Source organism: Mangifera indica, chromosome 16 (genome assembly GCF_011075055.1).
Source record: "Mangifera indica cultivar Alphonso chromosome 16, CATAS_Mindica_2.1, whole genome shotgun sequence".
Classification (NCBI taxonomy): domain Eukaryota; kingdom Viridiplantae; phylum Streptophyta; class Magnoliopsida; order Sapindales; family Anacardiaceae; genus Mangifera; species Mangifera indica.
The window spans coordinates 10436839-10462223 of NC_058152.1; the positions used below are offsets into that span (position 1 = coordinate 10436839).

A 25385-nucleotide genomic window follows, 5' to 3' on the forward strand; every position below is an offset into this window, starting at 1 on the left:
GTTTAGCTCATCCGAGGATCTATAATGATGCGTAAGAGTATTGAAATTTTACATAGACATGTATTAAAAAATTATAAAATTTTTATTGTCCAGTAAAAAATTTAATATCGTCCGTTTTTAAAGTAAATTAATAATAAAACCATTTTCTTTTAAAATTGGAGTTGAATCTCTATTATTCTTACAAAGGATTTGAAGGGATGTATGTGAACTCATTTAAGTCATTTTATTATTTTATAGTTTTAATTGATGCATCTGTACGATAGTCTCATGTTTATTTAATGCGTATGCGAAATATTGTATTTACTAAATTGTTAATACAAATTATAAAATTAAAGGTATATTTCACAAATTATTCGATCAAGCTCATCTCCTTCGATCAAGTTCATCTCCTTCAATCAAGTGATTCCTCAAATCAAGCTTATCTCTTTCAATCATACAATTACTCAAACCAAGTTCATCTTCTTCAATCAAACAATTTCTAAAATCAAACTTTGTTATTACCTTTAATTAAAATTACTAATTACCTTTTATTATTGTATTGTATTATCCTAATGTATAGTCAATTAGATCTCTCATTTTCATATTTCTATAATTAAGATTTGACTAGGATCAAAGTTGTATATTATGTATATTATTTGTTATGCTTAATGAAAAATGAGTGAAAATTTTTATTTTCTACAATTATTTTTTCCTTTAATTTCATTATGATATTAGAATTTGTTTTCTTAAAACTGTAAAACCTCATTCTCTCTTCTTTTCCTTTCATTCCTTCATCTCTAGTACACTCGCATTACCAATTATGGCTAATGAAAACAATTAACTCACAATCTCTAATACATATGAACCCACAAAACCCTTTACCATTATCAACATCAATAATTTTATCAAATTGACCCCCACCAATTATCACAATTGGAAACTTCAAATTGAAGCACTTCTAATTGGTTATGACCCATACAAATTCATTGATGGCTCTTACCCTGCTTTTCTAGCCATAATCATTATAAATAATGTCACCATTCCCAATCTAGAACACTAAGTATGACTAGTTAAGATAAACTAATTTTTGGAGCTCTTGTTAGCTCTCTCACCTTTTTTTTCATACCACTTATTTCTCAGTTACAGATCTCATGTGATGCTTAACAAGTTCTTGCCTTGCCAACACCTATGCTAGGCCTTCTCGTAAGCACATTAAACAAATAAAAAAAAAAAAAAACAACTAAAACAAGCCACCAATGGCACCTAAACAATTTCCAATTATATGTAATTCATTTAAACCTAAGTTGATGAACGTGCAGCCTTAGGCAAACTTATGGATTGTAAAGATCTTATTGAGAAAATTCTCGATGGTCTTGATGACAATTACAAGCATATCATTGATGTTATTAATGGTCGTGACACACCAATTTCATTTGATGAACTATATGGGAAGTTAATCAAGAAGGAACTCTCACACCTTTAGCGTTCTAATTCATCCCATTTTCTAGCCATTGCAAATCCAACTCATTCCCAATCTAATATGGGAACTCATGGCAATCGCAGTTAATGGTCATTAAGGGTGTTCACCTTTCCACCATCATATCTCTGGTTCCATCAACACCATAACACATGATACTCGTCCCTCACCTTGGCGTTACCTAGATTGTTGTCAGTGGTGTACTTAAGGTCACACTGTTACATAGTGTCTTACGTTTTGTCAGATTCTAGCTCCAAAATAACAATATCATCTAACAACATCGTGGCAACCAGGAGCCAATCTTGTTATTGCTAACACAACTAATAATTCCAATTGGCTTTTTGACAATGACATTTCACACCATGTCACCATTTACTTAAGCAATCTCTCTTTTCATATTCCTTATAATGGTTTTGATCACATTGTGATGAGTGATGACACAAGTCTTTTCATCATCTATACCGGTTCAAAATCCTTTTACACTTTCTTGCATACTTTTTCTTTGAATGATACTCTTCCTTATAAAAGTCTTTTTCATTAGTGGCTTTATTTAGTGTCAAAACCACTTTGTCTATGTGGCATCATAGATTAGGGCACCTATCTTCTTCTATTTATGGGTATATTGTTTCAAATTTTCATCTTGAAATGTCAAGTCCTTTGAATTTGAATCGTAACTATAATTCGTGTCAATGTAATAAAAGTCACAAGTTACCTTTCTCAATCTCTTCTCTTGTCACTTCTTCTCCTTTAAAAATTATATTTTCTAATGTATGGATCTTTCTTATCCACTCTCTTGATGGGTTCAAGAATTATGTTATTTTTTATGACCATTTTACTAAGTAAATTTGGTTAAATCCACTTAAACAAAAGTCACATTTTCATGATATTTTTGTTTTATTTAAATCACTTGTTGAAAAATTTTTGAAAAGAAAATTATCACATTTTATTTTGATAATGGGGGGAAAATCAAACTTTCTTTATTTTTCTTGCTACCGATGACATCTCTTATCTCACTTCTCCTTATACAACAGAACACAATGAATATTCTAAGTGTTGTCATCATCAAAATGTTGAAACATGTTTATCTCTTCTCTCACATGCATCCATGCTTCTATCCTATTGGTCTTATACATTCAACACTGCTTCTTATCTCACCAATCGTCTACCCACCTTAACATTTAGTCTTCTCTCCCTATATGCCAAACTTTTTAAGACTCCTCTAGACTATTCTAAACTTCATAATTTTGGATGTCTCTGTTATCCATGGCTTCAACCTTACTCGTCCCACAAACTTGCCCCTCATTGCTTTTCTTGTGTCTTTATTGTTTACTCGTATGCCTAAAGTGCTTACATGTGTCTTAGACCTACCTCATCTTGTATCTACACATCACGTCATGTCAAATTGGTTGAGTTTATTTTCTTATTCACTTCACTTTAGTCTCACTTGGAACACCCCTTTTTCGAGACACACTCTCATTGGTGTCCTTTTATGTCTTTCCTTCTGATTATCAACACACCATTTATAACATTAACCTCTATTCCCCTTACGAATCCAATTTAGGTCATATTTGTCCCTTCTTTTGTCTCTACCTTTATCACTGAACCACTTATATCCTTTCTCGCATCTATCATCTCCTTTTCCTGAGTTATTGTCACTAGATCCAAAAATAACATTCATAAGCCAAACATCAAATTAAGCCTCATTGCTCAACTTGTTACCTTTAATGACTTTGAAACCTCTATCAATCAAGTCATCAAGAATCCTAAGGGGTAGTAAGCCATAACTAACAAGTATGATGCTCTTGTTCAGAATGGGACATGGAAACTTGTTCCACCAAATGCAACACAAAATTAAGTTGGTTGCAAATGGATTTTTTGTACTAAGTATTTATCTAATGGTTTTGTTGACAGGTACAAGATTCGTCTAGTTGCAAAAGGGTTTCATTAATGCCCTGAAGTTGATTATCATGACATTTTCAGTCTTGTATTCAAGCCTACCACTATTTAACTTGTTCTTAGTCTTGTTATCAATAGTGGATGGTCTCTTTAACAACCTATCAATAATGTCTTTCTCTAGGGTACTCTTTCTAAGGATTTATATAAGACTCAACCATTGGGCTTTATTGGTTATGATCAACTTCATCATGTTTGCAAATTTTGTAAAGTATTTATGATCTTAAACAGGCTCCTCGGGGTTGGTATCATGAGTTGCACTAGTTTCTTATCATCTCTAGCTTTATCGACTCTCATGCAAACACCTTTTTATTCATCTTCAATAACGATGAGACTATGATGTATCTTTTCGTTTATGTTGATGATGTCATTATTACAGGTGACAATAATGAAATTTATGCAAAATTTCATTAAACTATTTGCTCATGGATACTCCATTAAGGATGATAAACCATTAACTTACTTTCTCGGAGTTGAAATGGTTCCCCAATCTCAACACCTGTTTTTGTCTCTATGCAAATACATAAAGGACCTCTTTGCTCGAACACGCATGATTAATGTTAAGCCTATTGTTATATTGTAACAGCTTTCTTTAGATACATACCCTTGATGAGAATATATCAAAAGAGATGTACACGATTAAACTATTTAAAAACTTTAATGTATTATCATAATTATAAAATGTACAAAAAGGTGATGTAATAATAACACTTTATAAGTCAAACTCATAAAATAATAATTGCATCAATGTTTTTGAAAATATTGATAATAATAATAAGTTTATATCTACCAATACTGAGATAACATAAACGCCCTTCTCTTTATGTATCTGTTTGTTGGACCACTGGATCTCTGTTTGTCCCATTATTTACCTCTACTTACAAAACATAAAAAGGAAACATGTGAGTAAAACTTAGTAAGTAAAGACTTTTCGACATCTATGGCTATTAAACTACTTGATGGTAAAACTCGCATTTCATTTGTACTTTAACTATTGTCACACTACGACATCTTCATGCCTTAACATGGATCATCTACAAAAACTGTAGAGGCCTAAGTTGGAATCGACATATCTAATGTCCTGGTGAAAGCTACTATGGTGCCTCACGTAAGTGTCAAACAACTTATTGGGCTAGCTAACTGGGACACCTTAATCATATGAAAAAATCTCTTATAACAGCTTTTTTTCTTATCATATAAGTCGATTGAAATTACTGACTAATCATTTGGAGATGAGCCTTATCTCGGGTACATATGTGATGCATCTTACTAATCATGTGAAAAGTATCTAAAAGCCATATCCTTACCATGTACACCTGAATAAAACTTGATGGCTATGTACCTTGACACTAAGTGTAGATGTGTCTCATAAGTATCCAGTCCTATTACTCTGACAAATATCATCACTTAGCACATAGCTAGTGACTATCTAGTTGTGTGACACTAACCTTAAAGTTGCCAATTGTTTGACTCAAATTTATCTCGATCTAAGTATGTGTTGTCATCTACATAGTTGAACACCTCATCTTTATCTTTCTTGAATTCCTTACCCTCTATTAACTCATTATTCTTCTTATGTAACTCTCCTCTCTTATGCACATAATTTAAGGATATAATCATCTTTTGAGTTTGTTTTGGAGTACAACATTGTGTGTTTCTCATCCTACGCCCATGTGCCTCTTGAACCATATACACAGGTGTATGACACTTAGCATACGGTTGTGTATATAGCAGATACACATAAGGAGTTAACATAGACACACTTTCGTGTATTTGGATTCACGTGTATGAGCCATATATCCTCTAGCACACGTCGTTCACTTCTGGAAAGTCATACACGAGTATGTGTCTTATACCACACGACTGTGCATTTCTCCCCTCAGAACAAATGTGGGATTTTTGAACTTTCAAAATTTTTGGAATGACATATGGTCGTGTATAGAATCACACACGGTCGTGTGTCGCAATCTTTAAATCGCATCTAAGGGTTTTTATGTTTTTTCAACTGCAATTCATCAAGATTACTTTTTCTAAAGCATATACAGAGGTGTCTACACACCCTAAACATGATATTCATATGATTTATTTAATCAAAATATACATAGATGTCTCTAAAGCATCAATTAAGCAAAAACATATAAGATTCATACAACCAAGAGGTCAAACATGCATATAGTTCCTCTTATTCGCATATAACATCAATTTCATTAAATAGATTATCACCATTATATATAATCACCTTTGAATCGTGTATATAATAGAAAATTCTAAAGATTTACATGACCAAACAAAGGAAGTTGTTTCACTTACTTGGATTCTAGCAAAAACGTCTCTTTTACATGAGTACAGTGATTCTAGTGATCGGTGACGATTCCTTGGGCAACCACAACCTCCTTTCTCACTTTTTTGAGCAATTGAAAATGCAAAAAAATGTTTGTGAATTAGGGTTGATCATGTTTTTATTGTATCTCCAAGGTGAGATACACATACATATATGGATCATACACAACTGTGTGTTTAGTTGCATAATTAAGACAACTTTTTATTTCGTTGTGATCATAATCTAATCTAAAAGTTTGACTCTTTGCTAACCATGCACGATCGTGTATATCCCTATATACGGGCGTGTAACATTAGAATTTAAAAAAAATCAACCGACTTTAAAATTAGACAAATGACTAAAATACTATTGGGCTTACATGTGGGTGTTACATACACCCCCTGCCACTACCACAACACTCACACTTCACTTTGGCATGGTGCTCTCCAATCCCTTTGAGTATCGCACTATTACTGGTAGTCTCCAATAGTTGTCCCTTACATGCCTTGATATTGCTTATACAGGAAGCAAACTCTCTTAGTTTATTGTATCAACTTACTAGTGACCATGGATAGCTTTAAAGTGCCTATTACTTTATTTTTATGGGACCTTAGATCATGAGGTTGTTCTCTATTGCCATTGATCCTTATCTCTCCATGCATTCCTAAATGTAGATTGGCAGGTGACAAAGATGATTTCACCTCCACTAGTGTCTATCTTGTCTAGCTTGGTCGTAATCCTATTTCTTGGAGCTCTAAAAGCAACAAACTGTGGCTCGTTCTTCTATGGAGGCTGAATGTCGATCAGTTGCAACCATTGCAGTTGAGCTCAATTGGATTTGTTCTCGTTCTTCAAACTCATCTCCTCCAATCAAGCAATTCCTCAAATCAAGCTCATCTCCTTCAATCAAACAGAAACTCAAACCAAGCTTATCTTCTTCAATTAAGCAATTCCTAAAATCAAACTTTGTCATTACCTCTAATTAAGATTGCTAATTACCTTTTATTATTGTATTATCCTAATGTATAGTCAATTAGATCCCTAATTTTCATATTATTAAAATTTGACTAAGATCAAAGTTGTACATTTTATATATTATTTGTTATACCTAATGAAAAAATGAGTGAAAATTTTTATCTTTTACAATTATTCTTTCCTTTAATTTCATTTGCCTCATCGCTTGACAAAGCCCTTGTCGTTACTTGTGCAAGCAAAAGCTGCACATTATCATCATCCACTAGATCTCCCAAATTGTGATACGCATTTTTTGATTTAGAGATTTTGTGCCGAATTTGTTTACTTCTCCTTAATGTTGCCCCTACAATGTCTACTTGGAAAGAAGAGATGACCTTTTCACCGATTCATTTGTGTCGATTGTTGGAGATGCTCACAACAATTTTCTCACAATAGTCATCGGACTTTTCCAATGTAGCTCTATAGTTCTCATTTACCGTAGTTTTCTTTACTTTATCTCATTTACTCCCCTCTCATTTTTATTTTATTATAGTTTCATTTTACCTTTATCCACATATTTAATTTAGTTTAATATAAAAAAAATTCAATAAAATAATATTTTCATTTTTTTATTATTATAAATCAAACATCATAATTATACATATTAATTTTACAAAATATTATAATAATTCACATCTTCATGATAAATTTGTAATGTCGGTGATAAAAATATTTTTAACCATGTACCATATTTGACTTATATCATATCTCAAGAAACGTACTTCTGCTTGAAAAATTAAAAATTTTAATGACTTATTTCGTGCCTAAAATTTAAGAAGAACGAGACGTCTGTAATTTTTGTAACCTTAGAGGTATCTTGTATTTTAACATAACTCGGGGAATTTTAAGGTAATTTAACTTTCATCTAACTAGAGGACTTTCCAAAAAGCCATTGGAAGGGGCTTTACTATAGAAGGCGATGCTCTTTCTTAACAATTCTTTTAATTCAGTTGTTTCAACAGCTCAATTTTTCATTGAAGCTCTTACCTTTCCGATTCCCTCTCCATTTACAACTTCACAACTCTTGAATTTGGCATCTCCTGCAATGAAAACTGAAGCACACTCAACTGTAAAAGCACTTATTCGTACTCTCAAATATGGAGCTTTTTCATGGGTTTCTGCTTCTGGGTTTCACATATCCGTGGCCGGTCTTCTGGGCGCCGCTGGGCTTGTTTTTGCTTTGAAAAAGGATGTTAAATTTGGAAGCTTTAGTGGCTTCTCATGGTTGCCTGAGAGGGATTCTAGTTTGGAGAAGACGGTGTACTTAGTACCTGGCTTGCAAAATCTTGGAAATAACTGTTTCTTGAATGTTATTTTGCAGGTTCTTTCAGATACTTTAACTGGGTATTTTTCTTTTTGCTTAAATCATGTTTTGTTTGAGAGAAAATCATAGGGCAAAAATATATTTAAAAGATTAGAAATGCTAACATGACCTTGAGTCTACTGCTAAAGTTATTCAATGAAGAGTTCAACAACTGATATATAGCACGAATTGATGTTAATATAGTCTTAATATGATGTTAAAATTTGACAATCATTCTAAAATGATTTTTTTTAGCATTCATATTTTTACTACTTTAAAATTGTATGGTATTAACATGATGTTGTACATGTACAAATGGTGACACGGTTGTTCGAATATTTCAGTATCATTGCATTTTGTTCCCTTATTGATGTTGGAACAGACATTTTAGTTGACTAGATATTTTCACTTATGGAGTTTTGGAGAATTGGAACTCAAAGCTTAGGAGTTATTGATTGGAGTTTCTAAATATGTTTTCTCAGGCTCTAGCTAGCTGTACATACTTTCAACCCTTTCTGCAGAAGGTTATGGAGGAATGTGATGAGCATCATGAAAACTTACCACTTACGGTTGCTTTAGCTGCTTTGTTAGAAGGTAACAAGAAAATTTTCTGAATGACCATGCTCTTTGGTATCATTTTTTCATAGCAATGGTAAGTGGCAACCATTCGGCTATTGCATGTTTTGACTACTTTAGCCCAAGAAGTGATGATGAGTCAGGGCGCATTAGTTAACTTTATCATGGAACTTTATATGGTGTCTTTTCATTAGTATTTGCTGACTTTATCCAAAATTTATATTCTTCTAGTTACTCTTTCCTGTTGGAAATTGGAATTTATCTTTTGCTTTCCTAGATTACATTATTATTAATTATTGGAGAATAACAACCATGTTTTCATAACTCTGAATTTTTTCATTTAAATCCATTATCTATCCAGAATTATGTTTAGTTGCTGAAGGAAGAGTTGTATTAAGTCCACGGCAAGTGATGCTTACATTGGAACTGTACATTCAAAACTTCAATCTAACAAGCCAGCAGGTGCCGGTCACATCTTTTCTATGTCTCAACAACTTGGTGTATTGTTATCAGTGCTTGATTTGTGATTTATTTGCACACATTTAGGATGCAGCAGAAGCATTTCTTCATCTTTTGTCCTCTTTAAGGAAAGAATTTTCTGATTGCTACAGTCCAAAGCAAAGTTTTCTGGTGGATGCCACTGCTACTCAAAATTTTAGGATTCTTTCCTCAAAGAAGTTGGAGGACCAGAGTGAGCAGAAAAGATGGCGGAAACACTCCTTTGGACCATTTGATGGGATTCTTTGTAGCGTTTTGATTTGTCAAAGTTGTTCATCTCAGGTTCATGTGGCAATCATACAACAGTTTCTGTTTCGAAATGCTTATAACAGTTGTCACACTGCTGTCATTCGCATACATAAGTGAATAATGTTATATTAAGAATGGATTCTAACAGGTTCCTGTGGGTTTTCTTGCAGATTTCACTGGACTATCAATTTTTTCATAGTTTACCTGTTTCACCTGTTCTAGATAGTGGTTCCTCTATTGTATGTGACCAAAGGTTTAATAACTTAGTTTGTTAGTTTTTAAGCCATGTTCGGTTTCTTTACAGTTAAACTTTTTGTTTCTTATTGCTATTGTTTCAATTTTAATTTTTGCCATGTCATGCTAGATGTTTGGATGTACGTTGGAGGATTGCCTGAAACAGTTTGTCATTGCTGAAAGAGTTGAGAACTACCGCTGCAGCCACTGCTGGCACATAGCTGGCATAAAGTACTTATCTGCGATAGAAGCAAGTGAGGTAGTTCTATTGTTTAACAAATTATTCAGATTCTTGGTTATTGGATGCTACCTCATGGCACTAATTTGTTGCTCTTGGTACTTTTGTAACATAGCCTCAATTCTTGCAGATTGCTCCTTTTTTCTGTTCAATTCACCATCTGTTTTTCTTTGACTGTGTTGGACACCTCATCCAATTGATCTGACTTGTGAGCAATAGTTTATTTTAATTTTAATTTTAATTTTTTTGACTTATGCAGATGGAGATTGAAGGACTTAGGAGTTGTAGTGCTCAAGATTCTTGTGACTGTACTAATCTTCTTCATCTTCAATCATTACCGTGGTCAAATAACTTCTCCCATACTCTCAAACAACTAGCTCTTTCTCGTTGTCCCCAGGTAAGAATACTGATACTTCCCATTTGTTGCAACAGGACCTAATGTGCACTTCAGGTTTTAAATGGGACATTTAGAAGTCATGAAAGCATTGAAATCGGGCTGAAAGTGGGTACTGTCTAGGACAAGGAATTCATGATTTATCTATAGGATCTGTTTGAAAGGAGACGAGATTGATTACCTTCCAACATCTATTGATGAAATCATTTGTTAGGTCTTCACTTTATCGTTAGAAGCCATTGTAATCTGCTATCTTTTTCTGCTGCAAGTATTAGTTTCTTTCATGATTAGCATAATCCTGGGTAGAAAAACTGCAACTCGATGTAATGCCTTTGTTCTTAAAATTTTCTAATTTAGATGATAATGTTTCTGGAAAATGAGTGCTTTATTCTTTTATTGGAGTATGAGCATCTTCAGAATTTCATTTGTCTCATGAGCATTCTCATCAGTCTGATCATGCGCTCACAGATTCTATGCATTCAACTGCAACGTGCTACCATGAATATGTTCGGAGAGCTAGTCAAACTTAAGGTGTGTGATCTCTTAGCATTGTACATATGCTTTCCAGTTTCCTTGTCGAAATTGTGGGATGTGATTTTGTCATAATGGCGAACCCCTGATTGGATAATTGTAGGGCCATATCAGGTTTCCATTGATTTTGGACCTCATGCCATTCATGAAAAGTGGGGTAGGAATCAAGGACTTCGAAGAAAGTTGGCAAAGAGGACAGAGAAGCTCTTCTACCAACCCTGTTAATGTGAAATATGATACACAAAAGCTTAATTCCATTTACGGACATATGGGAGAAAATATATATGCCAAAGTCTTAGCTGAAGCTGAACTTGGATTCAATGCACATGTAAAAGCATTTCAGGGAGAATCCAAATTGCCCCGGACTGAAGGCTGTTCTAATACCATATGCAAAGACATGCACATGCGATCTGATGATAAGGTTGGTAGAATTTTTGCTGCTATAAATGTATCTTTCTAGGTTGACTTTCAGATTTCCTTTTTTTCATTTAAAAAAAATATTTCCAGTCATGCCATTCTTCCTATGCCTTTGGCCCATGAATGACATCAACCAAACAATGGGTTGGTGTTGTATCATAAGCATACATTCCATTCACCTGTTAGGCTCTTACTTCAACCATGGATGTATGATTTTGTCTCAAAGGTGAAACTTTGAATCATATTATTCTGATAATTGAAACTATTATGTATAAGTGCTGAATATATTCTAGAATTTATAAGTAGATCTCTAAGGTTATTTTATGTTTTGTTTTTCAAATTTCTTGAATGCAGGTAAATAAGTTTTCCCAGTTCTGCCCTCCAAAAGCGTATTTTTATCGTCTTTCTTCTGTGGTAGAACACTTTGGAAGAGTTGGAAGCGGACATTACACTGTTTACAGAAGTGTTAGAGCTGACTCAAACATAGAGGATCCTGATAAACATTCCGAGACTCCCTCATCTCGCTGGTTTTGTATATCAGATTCTGAGGTTCATAGTGTTTCAGAAACAGACGTTCTCGCTGCAGAGGCAAGCTTGCTATTCTACGAGAGAATCATAGAAAGCTGACAATGCATGTACAACTGCTGTTTTTGTTTCAAAAATACAAATATAATCCTGGCCCAATGTCCCACCCTGCTGCAACTTCCTTCAAGCAAGTGCAGGACTACCACATCGAAACTTCAAACAACCACCACAAGGCATTTTCACTTCTAGCTGCTTGAGTTGTCCGTGAATCGAAAAGGTTCGTCAACTATACTTGTGAAAGAAAGAAAAAACTTATGCATCTATTACGACACCTCTAAGGGGAATCCAAAACAGAATAGGTAGAAAGAATTTTGACACATAGGGCTTGGATAATTTGTTTGTAACTTATAATCAAACTGAATTTGTATTGAAAACTTGCTTGCATTTGAAAAAATAAGGCAAATTCTTGAACCTTGGAAATAGCCAACATGCTTGGTGGTCTAAAAAATCGATATATATGTGTCGTGAGTTTCTGTTCGACAGTCGTCTGAATGATATGATATGCTCATCTTACTTAAGATTATCGATTAATACTAGAAAGTGCTTGTGATGCAAATGCCATATATAAGACTAGTGTTTATTTCAGATCTATTTGTTGATGCCAAGCCAGGCATTCAAACTCTGTCCTGCATGCATGTTTCTTTAGATTTTTTTTTCAGCTGAAATATTCTGTTCTTCATGTCTGTTTCTTATCAACTTACCAGGGAAGCTTTAAGTGCTGCAAAAGAGCTTTGCATGAAAGCCCAATAAATTTACAAAAGTTCTGAAAAACGATTTCTGAGAAAGTGATTTTTTTCGGAAAAAAGTGCTTTTCATTTTTCGACAACGTTTGAGGTGCTAAAAATATTATAAGGAAAAACTCTTTATTGACCAAACTCGTAGAATGACACTCAAAGACGATATTAGTTACAAAAATAGCAATTAACAACTCAATATGCAAGTTTGTGTCTCCATGCACAAGGAAGCGAACTTGTAACTTGTCTTCCTTTTGTATCTCATATTCACCATAGATGATAATAACTTTTTACCATAGTGGATCACTGTTGTCATGAATGATTTGAAATGTAATCAATCTCAATTTTATAACTATAAGAATGGATTTGATTCAAGTATCCAAAGATTACTCAAATAATTTATTTTTTATTATTAATATTATTTCATTTGATTGTTAATAATAAAATATTTCAGTAATATTTTATTATCAATAATGATATAAAAATAATATAGAAAGTAATTTTATTACTATTTTTACCTAATCTTTATTTAGTTATTACTTATTAATTTTTTTGGACAAAAATATCTTATTTTTTAATTAATATAACAAATAATATAAAATATATTTTATAATAATTATATTTAAGACATTTAAGTAAAATAATATAATATATTTGTTATTATTTAATCAAACACAATAATTATTTATATCAACTTATTTAATAATTATTTATATTTATCAATTTTTATCAAACATAAAATATGCTTTATATTCAATAATATTTTAAATAATCTTTTAATTTTAGTGGTAATTCATTACTCAAACTAAACACACCCTAAAGGATTATTCAAAGGAGAGAGAGGCAGAGAGAAGAAAAAGACATTTGTAAGGAAAATAGTTTACACCCAACATTTAGATTAAGTTATAAGAAAAGTTTCACATTAAGATTCTTCTTAGAAAATTCTATTAAATCAAGTCCTTATAATCTCTATTGTAAATTTTGTTTACATTCTGTCAGACTACTTTCTTAGAATTGTCAATAACATAATAATAAATATAAACTTTTGACCGACAAATTAAATTATATTAAAAATGCTTTTCTATCTAATTCACACACTTTTATTATTGTTCTTGTAATAGTAGATAACATAGTTGATTCAAAATTACATACATCAGTTGTTGAAGATAAATCACAATAACATTTGATCATACATGACCGCGACAGATGTTTCTACCTACTAATTGAGTTACAAAGAAAATGATCAAATGTTTTCTTTAATGTCGCACATGATTCCACTCTTACACTTCACAACCTTGGAGCAACCTCTAATCTTGATAACATCACAAAACCAATCTTATACATTCTTCTCATGTTGTTGTTTATGTCACGATGCTTCACTTTGCTCCTTGGCTATGTACGTGGCTCTCAACAAAACACTTTCTCTTGCCCAAGCTTTGCTAAGTTTTCAAAGTTGTTCAAGCATAAATCGACAAGGTTTGTTTTCATGCCAAAATTCTGAGTTAGAATTTTGATGAGAAACATTCAAGACTTGGGTTGGATTTGATTGAAGTCGTTTGAGCTTATATTCGAGCTTGAATATAATAAATCAAGTTTGAGTTAAAACTTAAACTAGTTTTCATAAATAAGTCTTATTTAAACAAATTCGAATATTTAAATTGAGTGGACTCTAATTGAATCAAAAATTAAATTGTTTCAAGTATCAACTCATCAACCTTGAATTTACTCTTTCAGATCAAACTTATCTCTAATTGGGTCTTGTTCGGGTTTAGTTTAGATCAAATCTTGCCCTAATCAGGGCCTTTCTTTTCAAATATATACTTTCAATTTTTATCTTTTGTTTAAGAAACTTATAATTATAAATCAAAACCTTTCAACAACCCTAATGATATATTTTAAGGCTCCTTTTTTCAAAGGCACATATAATAATTAAATTTATCACATCAAAACCCTAGAATTTAAAGGTTGATAACCCCAAAAAATATATAAATAAATAAAAAGAAATAAAAATTGACAAGTTCTTAAAGTCAGCTACATCACATGTTCTTTTGCCCTAAGAAATCCTCAAATATTTGTATCTTATGCTAAAATCAAATCAAGTCTTTTCTTTGTCTTTCATTTCTATATATCATTATTTGCTTTTTTTTTTGAGTTAAAATTAAATTCATTGCATCAATTTTTTCCCTTCTAATGAAATTCAGAGCAAATTAATTAAACCATTAGTCAAAAGAAAAAAACAGAAAGAGTTTCTAATTATATATATCTCAATATATGTATTTTCTAATTACTAATTATAATTAAGATTAACTTAATTATATAATTAAGCTTAGCCTAATACCCCTTCATGAAATTAAAAAAAAAAAAGAGTTCAAACAAATAGTTTAATTTACTATTTTCCAAAAACTTATATTATTTGTATACTTTAATTAGTAATTAGTAATTTTAATTACTTATTCTTGTTTTTCAGGAATATGATAGCTCTCTATGCATGAAAATTTATTAAGAATCATGGAGAAATTATTTATGTAAGAATCAATTAATTTTCATTGTAGGTTAGATTAATTTAAAGAACAATAATGCATCAATTAATTATTAATTACCACTAAAATTTCCAAGTAAAAATTAATTATTAATTACTAAATATTCTTGTAAATTATTTTTATTTTATTATATAAATAAGAAAAATATAACTCATATATACAAATTAAGCCAAAACCAGTGTAGCATGCATGCATGTATGTTACACTCAATTTTCTCTCAAATTCCCTTCCCAAAAATGATAAAACTACGTCTACCCAGTTTTGAATACTTAGTTGAGTAATCAGATGATGTATTATCGTATGATTAATAGGTTTCGAATTACGGATAAAGTAACATTTAATTATATGATAACACATCATTTAAATATTTAATTAGGTACTCAAAATTGATACATGTAACATTGCTCTATCAAAAACCCTAAATCACAATATCTCCAAAAGATAATTGTCTTATACTAAATCTATTTACATCAAAATCAAATATTTAATATCCACCCCAATAGCAAAAGAAGATCTTCTAAAAATTGATCCATTGAGCAAAAAATTTAGCTTGGATTTAGTTATGAATTGGAGGCTTCTTTCTTGCAGGAGTATAATCCACAGACACCATCTCTTCTTCTTCTTCTTCCTTCTTCTTCACTTCTCCTCCATCAACACCTCTTGAAGCTAATGGTTCAATATCATCACCATTTTCTCTTCCAACGGCAACCCTATGCCGTGTTGCCACTCCCAAACTCCGTGCTGCAAGCAACCCAAAATGTGAAAAACTCTAATCAACCGATTAAATATACTAAAAAAAATTGATATTAGCAAGAGAAGAAATAACGAGTGGATAATATCCGCTTGTGATAAATATTTTCTCATGATTTTAACAACTAATTATTTATACTCTTGTTAAAACCAAATAAAATTTTGACTTTAACAAAAAAAAAATATTGTTAAAAATCAATTTCCTTTGTTAAAAATTTAACTTCCTTCGTAAAAAAGTTTTAATGATAGAAAACTTTTACCGTCTACTGTTGTTATAATTTTTCTCATTAACTGTATTATTGACAGCAATAAAAACATTTTCCTCCTCATTAAAGTTCCCTTTTTCTAAGTGATACACTAAAAGAGCTAAAAAAAACAAACAAACAAAGGAAAAAATCATAAACCAACCTCCATAGGAGAAGGAAATGAAGCAAAAAAGAAGAGCAGCTACGAGAACGAGACGGTGGGGAGAAATCCTGATCATATTACGGAGTGATTTTAATCTCTGGGTGTAAATTTTGGTTAGAAATGTGCAGAGGTTGGCGGCTTAAATAGGCAGAAGATAAAGAGGAAGAAAATGGCTAGGCAAGTGAGGAGACAGAGATGGTGACAGAAATTTGTAGTAGCTCTACGAGAGAGATGAAGGGGTCGACATCAATGTCACGAGCTGTCTCTGCATGACAATTATAGCCATAAATATTAATTAATTAAGCTCTAATCACTTGATTAAATATAAATTAATTAGAGGAAGCTGGTTTTATTTGATCTTTTCCTGTTATAGTTGAATAGAATGATGATAGGTGAGAGGTGAGGGATTACAGTCGTAATCAAGCTCAGATCGATTTTATTCAAGTAAAGTTTAAGTTTGAGTTCACTGAGTTAAAAAGTATTTAGTTCAAGTTTGTGTTTGAGATGTGAACAACTAACTCGAGCTCAATTCGATAATTTACAACTAAACTAGATAACTTATGTATTTATCAATTCAATAAAACTATATGTACACTCTTTTGAATATATAATTAATATATCATCATATAATTGAGAATATTCAATCACATAATAACATATATCATCAATTATGTACGTATAATGTATCATATGATTTTGAATTAAAGATAAAATAATATTTAATTACGTGATAACACATATCAAATATATATCTATTTATATACTAAAAAAATGTACACATAATTTTATTGATCTAATAAATAATAACGGTAAAAGAATATTTAATTATCAATTTTTGTGAATTTTTTTGTGGTTTTATTTTGGAAGTTTTGTTTTAAAATATTAAGTAGTTAGGAAACAGCTTGGAGCATAAAAAGATTTGTGGGTCTAACTTCTAAGCAGCCTAACAAATACAAAGGTAGAATTTATGAGCTCATTGTGCTAAGACATGACACTGCCAATTTCATGATTTATTTATTCTAATTATGATATTCATAATATATTAAATTGCAAATTTCAATCAAATTTCTCATCAACGAAAATTACAAAACCTTTTCTTGTAAAATTCCCTTAGGGCACTTGGATTTCGAGAAATTTACGGGTATCAAAAAACAAAAAAATCACATAATATTTTCATATGAAATGATATTACATATACAAACAATATATATTAATACATACTAATACATTGATGTAATAAATATCACGGATTATCTAATTGTTGAGTAATACTCAAACATGTCAATGGGTCGGGCCGGCTCTGGCTCGGCCCATCGGTCTAATGGGCTAAGTCGGGCCCTAGGCCCATTCAGTAATGAGCCTTTGGGTCGAGCCAACCCATTGACATGTGAAGGCCCAAGGCCCGACCCTATAAATATAGGGTCGAGTCGGGTTGGCCCATTTAAATAATATTTTTTTAAAAAATTTCAATCAAAATTTTTAAACACAAATCATTTTTCAATTATTAAAATCAAAGACAGTATCATAAACATTTTATTCATAATTTCTCACTTGTGACGGAGGAATACCGTGGTTATATGATGAAATATATTATAAGATTATAGCATTATATAAATAAATTAAGTTACATACTATATAAATTACAAAACATAAATAATATATATATATATATATATATATATACTATATCATTTATCTACTCATCTTCAACATCAGAATCTCTTAATTCTTCAAAGATATCTTATGTCACATGATTCTATATTTTGAAATCAGTTTTGACCCAATCTTTCATATACATTATCGTCTCGACCATATTTGAGTATAAATTAGATCGTTTATCATCTAACACGTATCCACTTGCACTAAAAGCGGATTCTGATGCTACGGTTGACACCGAAAGTATTAGTAAATCTCAGGTCATGGGAATAAGCACAAGAAATTTTTTTCCTCTTATCTTTCTATCATGTCAAAACATCTAATTTTTCAGTATTATATCTTTGAACAATTTCTGAATAATGGTCAATATTTATATAATTATGAAATTGATCATAATTTGTACTTTGACTGGCAGGTTATTTACCTTTGCACAAGGGAGACTATATGTGGTACTTTTTTTTGTCTGAACTATCTAACTTACCTCTGGTATAGAACTTTATCCAGTTTTCCATATTTTTTTTCATAAATACTATACATATCAAGTAAAAAATTTTAAACATATTCAACAGAATTAACAATGCTATTAATTGACAAATTTTCATTAATAACATCAAATAAATTTTGTAATCTATTAATTTTTGTCGTAGGATCTAAAACAGTAGCTGCATAGTAAAGTAAAAGAATTTCACTCCAATATTTTTTAAAAATTTTTGTTTCATTTGCATAAATATATTCTAGAAAGTATGATGAGAGTGATGAGATTTATGTTTTTTTAAAATATTATTTATTTTTACTATACTATATATTATTGAATAAGTTATTGGATAATACACATCTGAACAATGATCTGTGGTTGTTTTTAATGGCTTTAACATGTTCATTAGCTATTTCCTAATCTTGATATGTTAGAAAAACAGATCCGTCAAATCTTTTGGTTGGGTATTAAAGTATCGTGTTATAAGAATTTCAGACCATTCACATGCTTTCAACATGAGGTATGTTGAATTTCACTTAGTTTTAGTATTTACTTTTAATTTTTTTCTTCTCAACCATATTGATTTATATAATTGACTATATGTTTGTACCTATGATGACGATGATGAAATGTATGCAATGACATATCTAATTACTTGTAAATATTTTTTACCTAAGCTCGAGCTTTCTTGAGCTATTAAATTAATAACATGACATGCACACCTAATATAAAATAATTTTCAATTAAATGGAGAAGATAAATGATTATACATATATTCAATAACTTGATCATTATTTTTGGCATTATCAAAACTAATTGAAAAAATATAATTATTAATTTTATATTCTTCAAAAATATTTGCTAATGAAAGATAAATTGTAAGACCATCATGCAAATATTTTAAATTACTAAATGCAATAATTTTGTTGCATAATTACCAATCAAAATTAATATGATGGACAGTTGCACAAAGATACTTTATATGTTGATTTGTAGCAGTTCATAAATCAGAAGTTATTGAAATAACACCATTAAAATTACTTAATTCTCTAATAAATTTTAATTTCATTAATTCATAATTTCTCAAGGTATCTGACCTAAGAGTTGCCTAGAAATTTTTTTGAATGTCGATTGAACACTATTTTACATCATTCATTTTAAAATTTCATATTCTGTATAACTAAAAGATTGATCAAAAGCAACTACGTACCTGACCATGTAGTTTCGCATCTTCATTTGATCATATGTGAAATTTGACATTTCTCTATGTATTCATTATTGTCGGATCTCCTGCTGAACTGGCATTAGGACCAATGGACCACGATCGGTGAATGCAATTTGTTTTTATCCTCTAAGCTTATTTGGAATTTTTTTATAATAATCAATAACGTGTCGGCGAAAATGTCCCGCCCCACTTGCACTTGCACATGTTAAATAAGAACCACAATGTTTACATACTATTCAACGAATTAATTTTTCTTCTATTGTTTCCTTTATTCAATCGAAGTGCTCTCACACTATTAACGTTTGTTTTCTTTTTCTCTCTGTTGAATAATGCTAACCTATACTTGTACCACTTTCACCTATTGGGGCTCCACTTATTTCACCTTATGCATCATCAATAATATCATTAATGTCAACATGATAATATTCAAATAAATTGAATTCATTTGACATTAAATCTATTTGTAATATTTTGTAATGATAAAATTGAAATAAAAATAAAATTATAAACACAAAGAATTATTATTTGTAAATTTAGAATATAATGAAAAAATTGAGATTGAGAGATTTGTAAATAAAATTGAATATGAAGAAAAGTTGAATTGATTTATATAGAGAAAAATAAATAAATTAAAAATTAAAAAATAAACAATGGGTACTGGTTGGAGGCCAGTAGCTGTTGAAGATGGTTTTGCCTTTGTGGCAGAAGCCTCAGTTGCTTCTACCACAAGCAAGCAATTTTTTACACAATGTTTGACTGTGTTGGGCCAGCCCATGGCTTAATATTAAAACCCGAAGACTAACCTGCAGGCCTATAGGGTTAACCCAACACGTTACAGTGTCAACTAGGTCCTTTCATGACACATTTCAGTTTAGTGTTTTGGGTCGAGCCTCCATTTGGTCGAGCCCAATTGACGTGTCTAGTAATATTATATAAATAAACAAATGTGCACTTACAGAGTACAAGTACAACCAAATTGATGTATCTTCGTGCAATTGAGTAATGTAATTATTTACTTTATCTCTAATTCAAAATTATTCAATCATATAATTACATATTAGTTTGTTTATACTCGTTAGTATCCGACTGTTTGTTAATGGAAATATTATTGCTAATTATTTACTTTAATAGTTTAATTCAAAATCACTCAATTATGTATCGACACTTCAATTTATTAACATCAACTGTTTGTACATGATGTTATATTAATTAACAATTCCATTGGATGAACGCATAAGATATTAAATAATGAATAATTATTGTTAAATTGAAATAAGGTTACATAAAACCTAATTGAGACATTTTCCTTAAATCCATAAACCTCCTAAATTCTTCTGGATTGTGGTGACTAATTTTACTCTCTTGAAACCTCTCTGAATGATGGTTTTCAATGATAAAACTACTGTGTTTGGATTTTAGAAATGTACATACCCAATAGGCCAAAGGACTTATTCCCACCCAAAGTATCTTGTTTTCCTAAGTTTTACCCATTAACTTTGAAAATTTTTTTTACCCACCCATGAGTGGTTAAGTCTGTTAATTTTAAGGGTAAAATCGTCATTTCATATATAATATTAAAAATAAACTTAAATTTTATTTTCTTTCCCCCATAAACCCTAAAAACTAATCATTTCTCCTTAGAGTTTAATTTTCAAACTCTAACCCTATTGCTAATAGCCTCTCCTTTTCAACGCTTTCTCTTCCTCCAATTATCTCTCTCCTCTCACCTGAATATCTGATCGACATCGATTGAAGTCGAAAAGATGAGATCTTTGTCTTTTCAACCTCAATCGACACCAATCAAAAGTCCAAGTGAGAGGAGAGAGTTTGCCAAAGGGAGAAGCCGTCAACAATGGTATTGGAGATGACGCTAGAGTTTGAAAACTAAACCCTAGAGGGGAGAATTCTAATTTTTAAAACTTGGTCTAAGGGTGAAATTGTTAGTTTTTAAGGTTTATAGGGGAAAAAAAAGATAAAATTTTAAGAAATTAGAGTTTTGTTAACTTTATTCGTCCATAGGTGGTTAAATAAGAATTTTAAGGGATTAAAGTTTTGTTAACTTTATTCGTTTATGGATGGTTAAATGAGATTTTCAAAGTTAAGAGATAGAAACTTAAAAAAATAGGATACCTTGGGTGGGAATAAGTCTTTTGGCCTACCCAATATATAAGAGATTATTGAACCTTCTTATAAAAGATCCAACGCTTACATTGAACCATACTTCTAGTCATGACCCATGATTATATGGGATTATCCTAATTAATCAAATTAAACTCATCTGTAAACTTTTGTTAGATTATTTTATTGTTCAATATTAATTACATCAAATTATAAATAATTTTAATTCATAAGAGAAAATTTTCAAACGCAAAAAGTGATTTGGTTTGATATATAGATAATAGTATTTTTATTAAAAGTGATATCATACATACAAATAAATTTATTAATTTATTATATATACAAATATGACAACAACAATATTTGATCAAATGATTTTGCAATAAAAAAAAAAATAAACAATTGTATTACCCAATATATACTATCATTTCGATTTATATAAATAAATTAATAAAATTTGTTTATACACTAATTTTATTTTTTATTAGTTATTAATTTTTAAAAATTTAATAAGAAATTTAAGTAAAATTATAGCATCCCATTCTATTTTTTATTTCAAAATTTTGATATCTCATATGCTCTACAAATTTTGGAATTGTTTTTTATTTTAATTATTAAACCTAATATTATTAATAACTAAGTTTACTTAAAAAATTGAAACAATTAAATTACTAAAATAAATATTAAAAGAAGCTTTTTGTTTGGCTAATCATGGATTAATCATTGACAAACCAAGCATTTATGAATGGAGGGAGGATAACCGACAAGCTGTGGGGCGCGGTTTCATTATCGGATAAGAGGAAACGACAATTTTACGTACGTAGATCACGTGAAACGCTCTCGTGATTATCTACTCTTTGGGTCCGACGTGTCGTTTAATTTGGGCATCAAATAAAACATGATTTATCTAACCAGTTCTGGCGTAAGATGGAGACGTTAATTCACAACCAAACAAAAAATAATGGAAAATGAAAATCATAAAATCTAAATTATGTATTTTTCATAAATATAGTAAATCTTGTTTAATCACATTGTTGATGTCAAGTACACTGTACATCATAGATGTTTTTAAAATAGTTCATCTTGCTGAAAGCGTGACAAAAGTTCAAACGTAAACATATTTTTTTAAAATTTCAATATTTCACTAGTTTTATTAACCTCTAAAATCTATTATTATGTAAAATTAGTAAAATAATAAAATATATGTTTATATTATCGTTCCTTTGTTATCTTTTATTTATAGAATAAAAAACATTATATGTATTCACGTAATCAAGACTTCAGGGATTAACCTAAGTAGTAAAGGATCAAAGATCATTTATAAATGTTCAAAACTCGAGCAACCCTTATATTATATACCACAATAAAGTTTATTTTATGATTTTCTTAGTTCATAATTGTAGGTTTAAATAATTGTGAGCCCTTAAGGTTTATTGTAAGGGTTCCTCACATTAACAAAATTTAAGGAGAATTGTTGGATCTACAAAATCTCACCCTTCCCACTATTTTAGGATGAAAAGGTTTCCACTAAAGTTCTAATTATCCTGTGTGTAGATGATACGTATGGTCCCTTGCTGGTATCATTTTCGTGTACTAAAAAGTTAATTGTGATGCACAAAAATTTGTCAATTCAACCCCCTATTAACCTTGTTTTTGTGAGAATTTTATCTTTTTTTTTTAAATCTTATGTCAAAGAAAACCAAGTTATAGTGAAAAACAACTATTTGAAATTCAAATTGGACCAACCAATTTAACCGATCTAATCGATACTCATAGCTCAATGTGATCCTAGGGAATGGCACATTGGAATGCTTTGAACCGTGGTTTAACCGGGCAAGTTATATCAAGTTGTAGTTTAAATTATATGTTGATGTAAATATGAATTTATGAATTTTTTTTAAACCTAGATTAGACCAATCGATTAGTCATGAAAAAAAATTAAAAACCGTTTTTGAATGTCTTGTAATTCAACACTAGTTGTTAAATTTTTTTTTTTTAAGATTAAACTTAATTTATTATCGTAAAAATTCTTTTAACCATAATTCAACTGGACAAGTTGCATTGAGTTACAATTTAAATTATATATCAATATTAATGTAAATTTGTGGATTTTTTTGAAATTCAGATTAGACCGATCAATTCAATTATAAACAAAAGAGTTAACACACAACAAACCCACGTGAATGTGGAATTAAAAAGCGTGATTATATATTAAGATATTAAGTATAATATATAAATTTAAATCTCACATAAAAAAAAAATTAATATATAAATTTTAAATCCTCTAATCTCAACAGTTACCTTTAAAAAAAAAAATTATCCCAGATCCGATCATTATGTTTTCAATTATTATTCATATTTTCATTATATGCCTCTCAAATCAATGTAAATTTCCAAGTTTTGAGAGATTCATTTAATATAAAACACAAAGTATCAATATCTTTGACTTAATTCTAATTATTGACATAAAAACTATAGAATAAAAAATTAGGATAATGTTTTAAGAATTGTAAATTCTCCTGGCACGAAATTCCAAGTACAACAAATGTGAGATATGAAAGGAATGTTACTTTTAATTTTAAATTGATTGTTGGGTGATATGATAAAAAAAAAGTGCCAATTAAAAAATGTATCAATTATTAAATGATGATTGTAAAATCTTTGATTTGCTTTCTCTTTCTTGACTTAAAAACTATAGGACAAAATTTTTATAATTTTATGCAACATTTCAAAGTCAAAAACAGTGGATAGATAAGCTTTTACAACTCTAGATTGATTGTGATCATAAATCAATGTGTTTCACATCTATGAAGGTTTGGTATCTCCAATGGAGACACTCATGGACATGGTGGGTGCCTAATGTCTCAGATGGAGATGAATACGGTGAATCATCTCTGAAATTATATTGACATCCATGATTCGTTTCTAAAAACACATCGACATCCATGATTTCCACGATGGTCTATTGTGGATGGATGAAGTGTTTTGTTTGTCGATGTCTTCGTGGCCCTAGATGAAGACATCAAACAGAAGAATATGGGTTCATAGAGACTATTGATGACAGAGAAAGAGAAATCATGGTTGGATTCCAACCATTGAAGAAAATGGGTTGAAAATGAAACTTTATGGGGAAATTGTAATTTTTTAAAGTTTAATTTTTAAAAAAATTATTAGTTTTATAAATTAAGAGAAAAAATGAGATAAAGTTTTATTATTTTTAATATATTATGGTTAAGTCACGATTTTACTTTTAAAATTAATTGATTCTATTAATTTTAACAGTTTATAAGTGAGAGTTTAAATTTTTAATATTTAGCGGATACCAGTTTAAGTTTTCAATAAACCTTGGGTGATAATAAGTCTTTTGGTCTATATATTAATATTAACTACCAATACAAGTATAAATATTAATGTATTATTATATATAAAAATAATACATTAATATTATTTTTATTAATTAATTGCATAAACATACATCAACATTTATACTTGTGTTTAATTTTATTGTTAGTGCATGAAATATTATTGATTTGATAAACTCTTAAAAAGGCTATGAAAATTTGGGATATCAACTTTTCAAACTAAAATATTGAATTTCGAAAAAACAATGTTGTGTATACTTATAATAAGTATTAACTTGGATATCAATAATGACGTGTCGTCATGTAATTTAGTATTGTGTTATTATTAATTCAAAATCCCCTAATCGTA

General features: G+C 30.2%; 1 protein-coding gene across 1 annotated transcript; it reads left to right on the plus strand.

The window, feature by feature from the left end:
• Positions 1 to 7625: 7625 nt before the first annotated feature.
• LOC123198614 (ubiquitin carboxyl-terminal hydrolase 27) lies at positions 7626 to 12179 on the plus strand. Its single transcript, XM_044613328.1, has 10 exons — positions 7626 to 8064; positions 8529 to 8640; positions 8984 to 9084; positions 9169 to 9402; positions 9540 to 9608; positions 9734 to 9862; positions 10101 to 10238; positions 10704 to 10766; positions 10870 to 11187; positions 11538 to 12179. The coding sequence occupies exons 1-10, from the start codon at positions 7663 to 7665 to the stop codon at positions 11808 to 11810; spliced, it is 1839 nt and encodes a 612-aa protein (XP_044469263.1). The 5' UTR covers positions 7626 to 7662; the 3' UTR covers positions 11811 to 12179.
• Positions 12180 to 25385: the final 13206 nt, after the last annotated feature.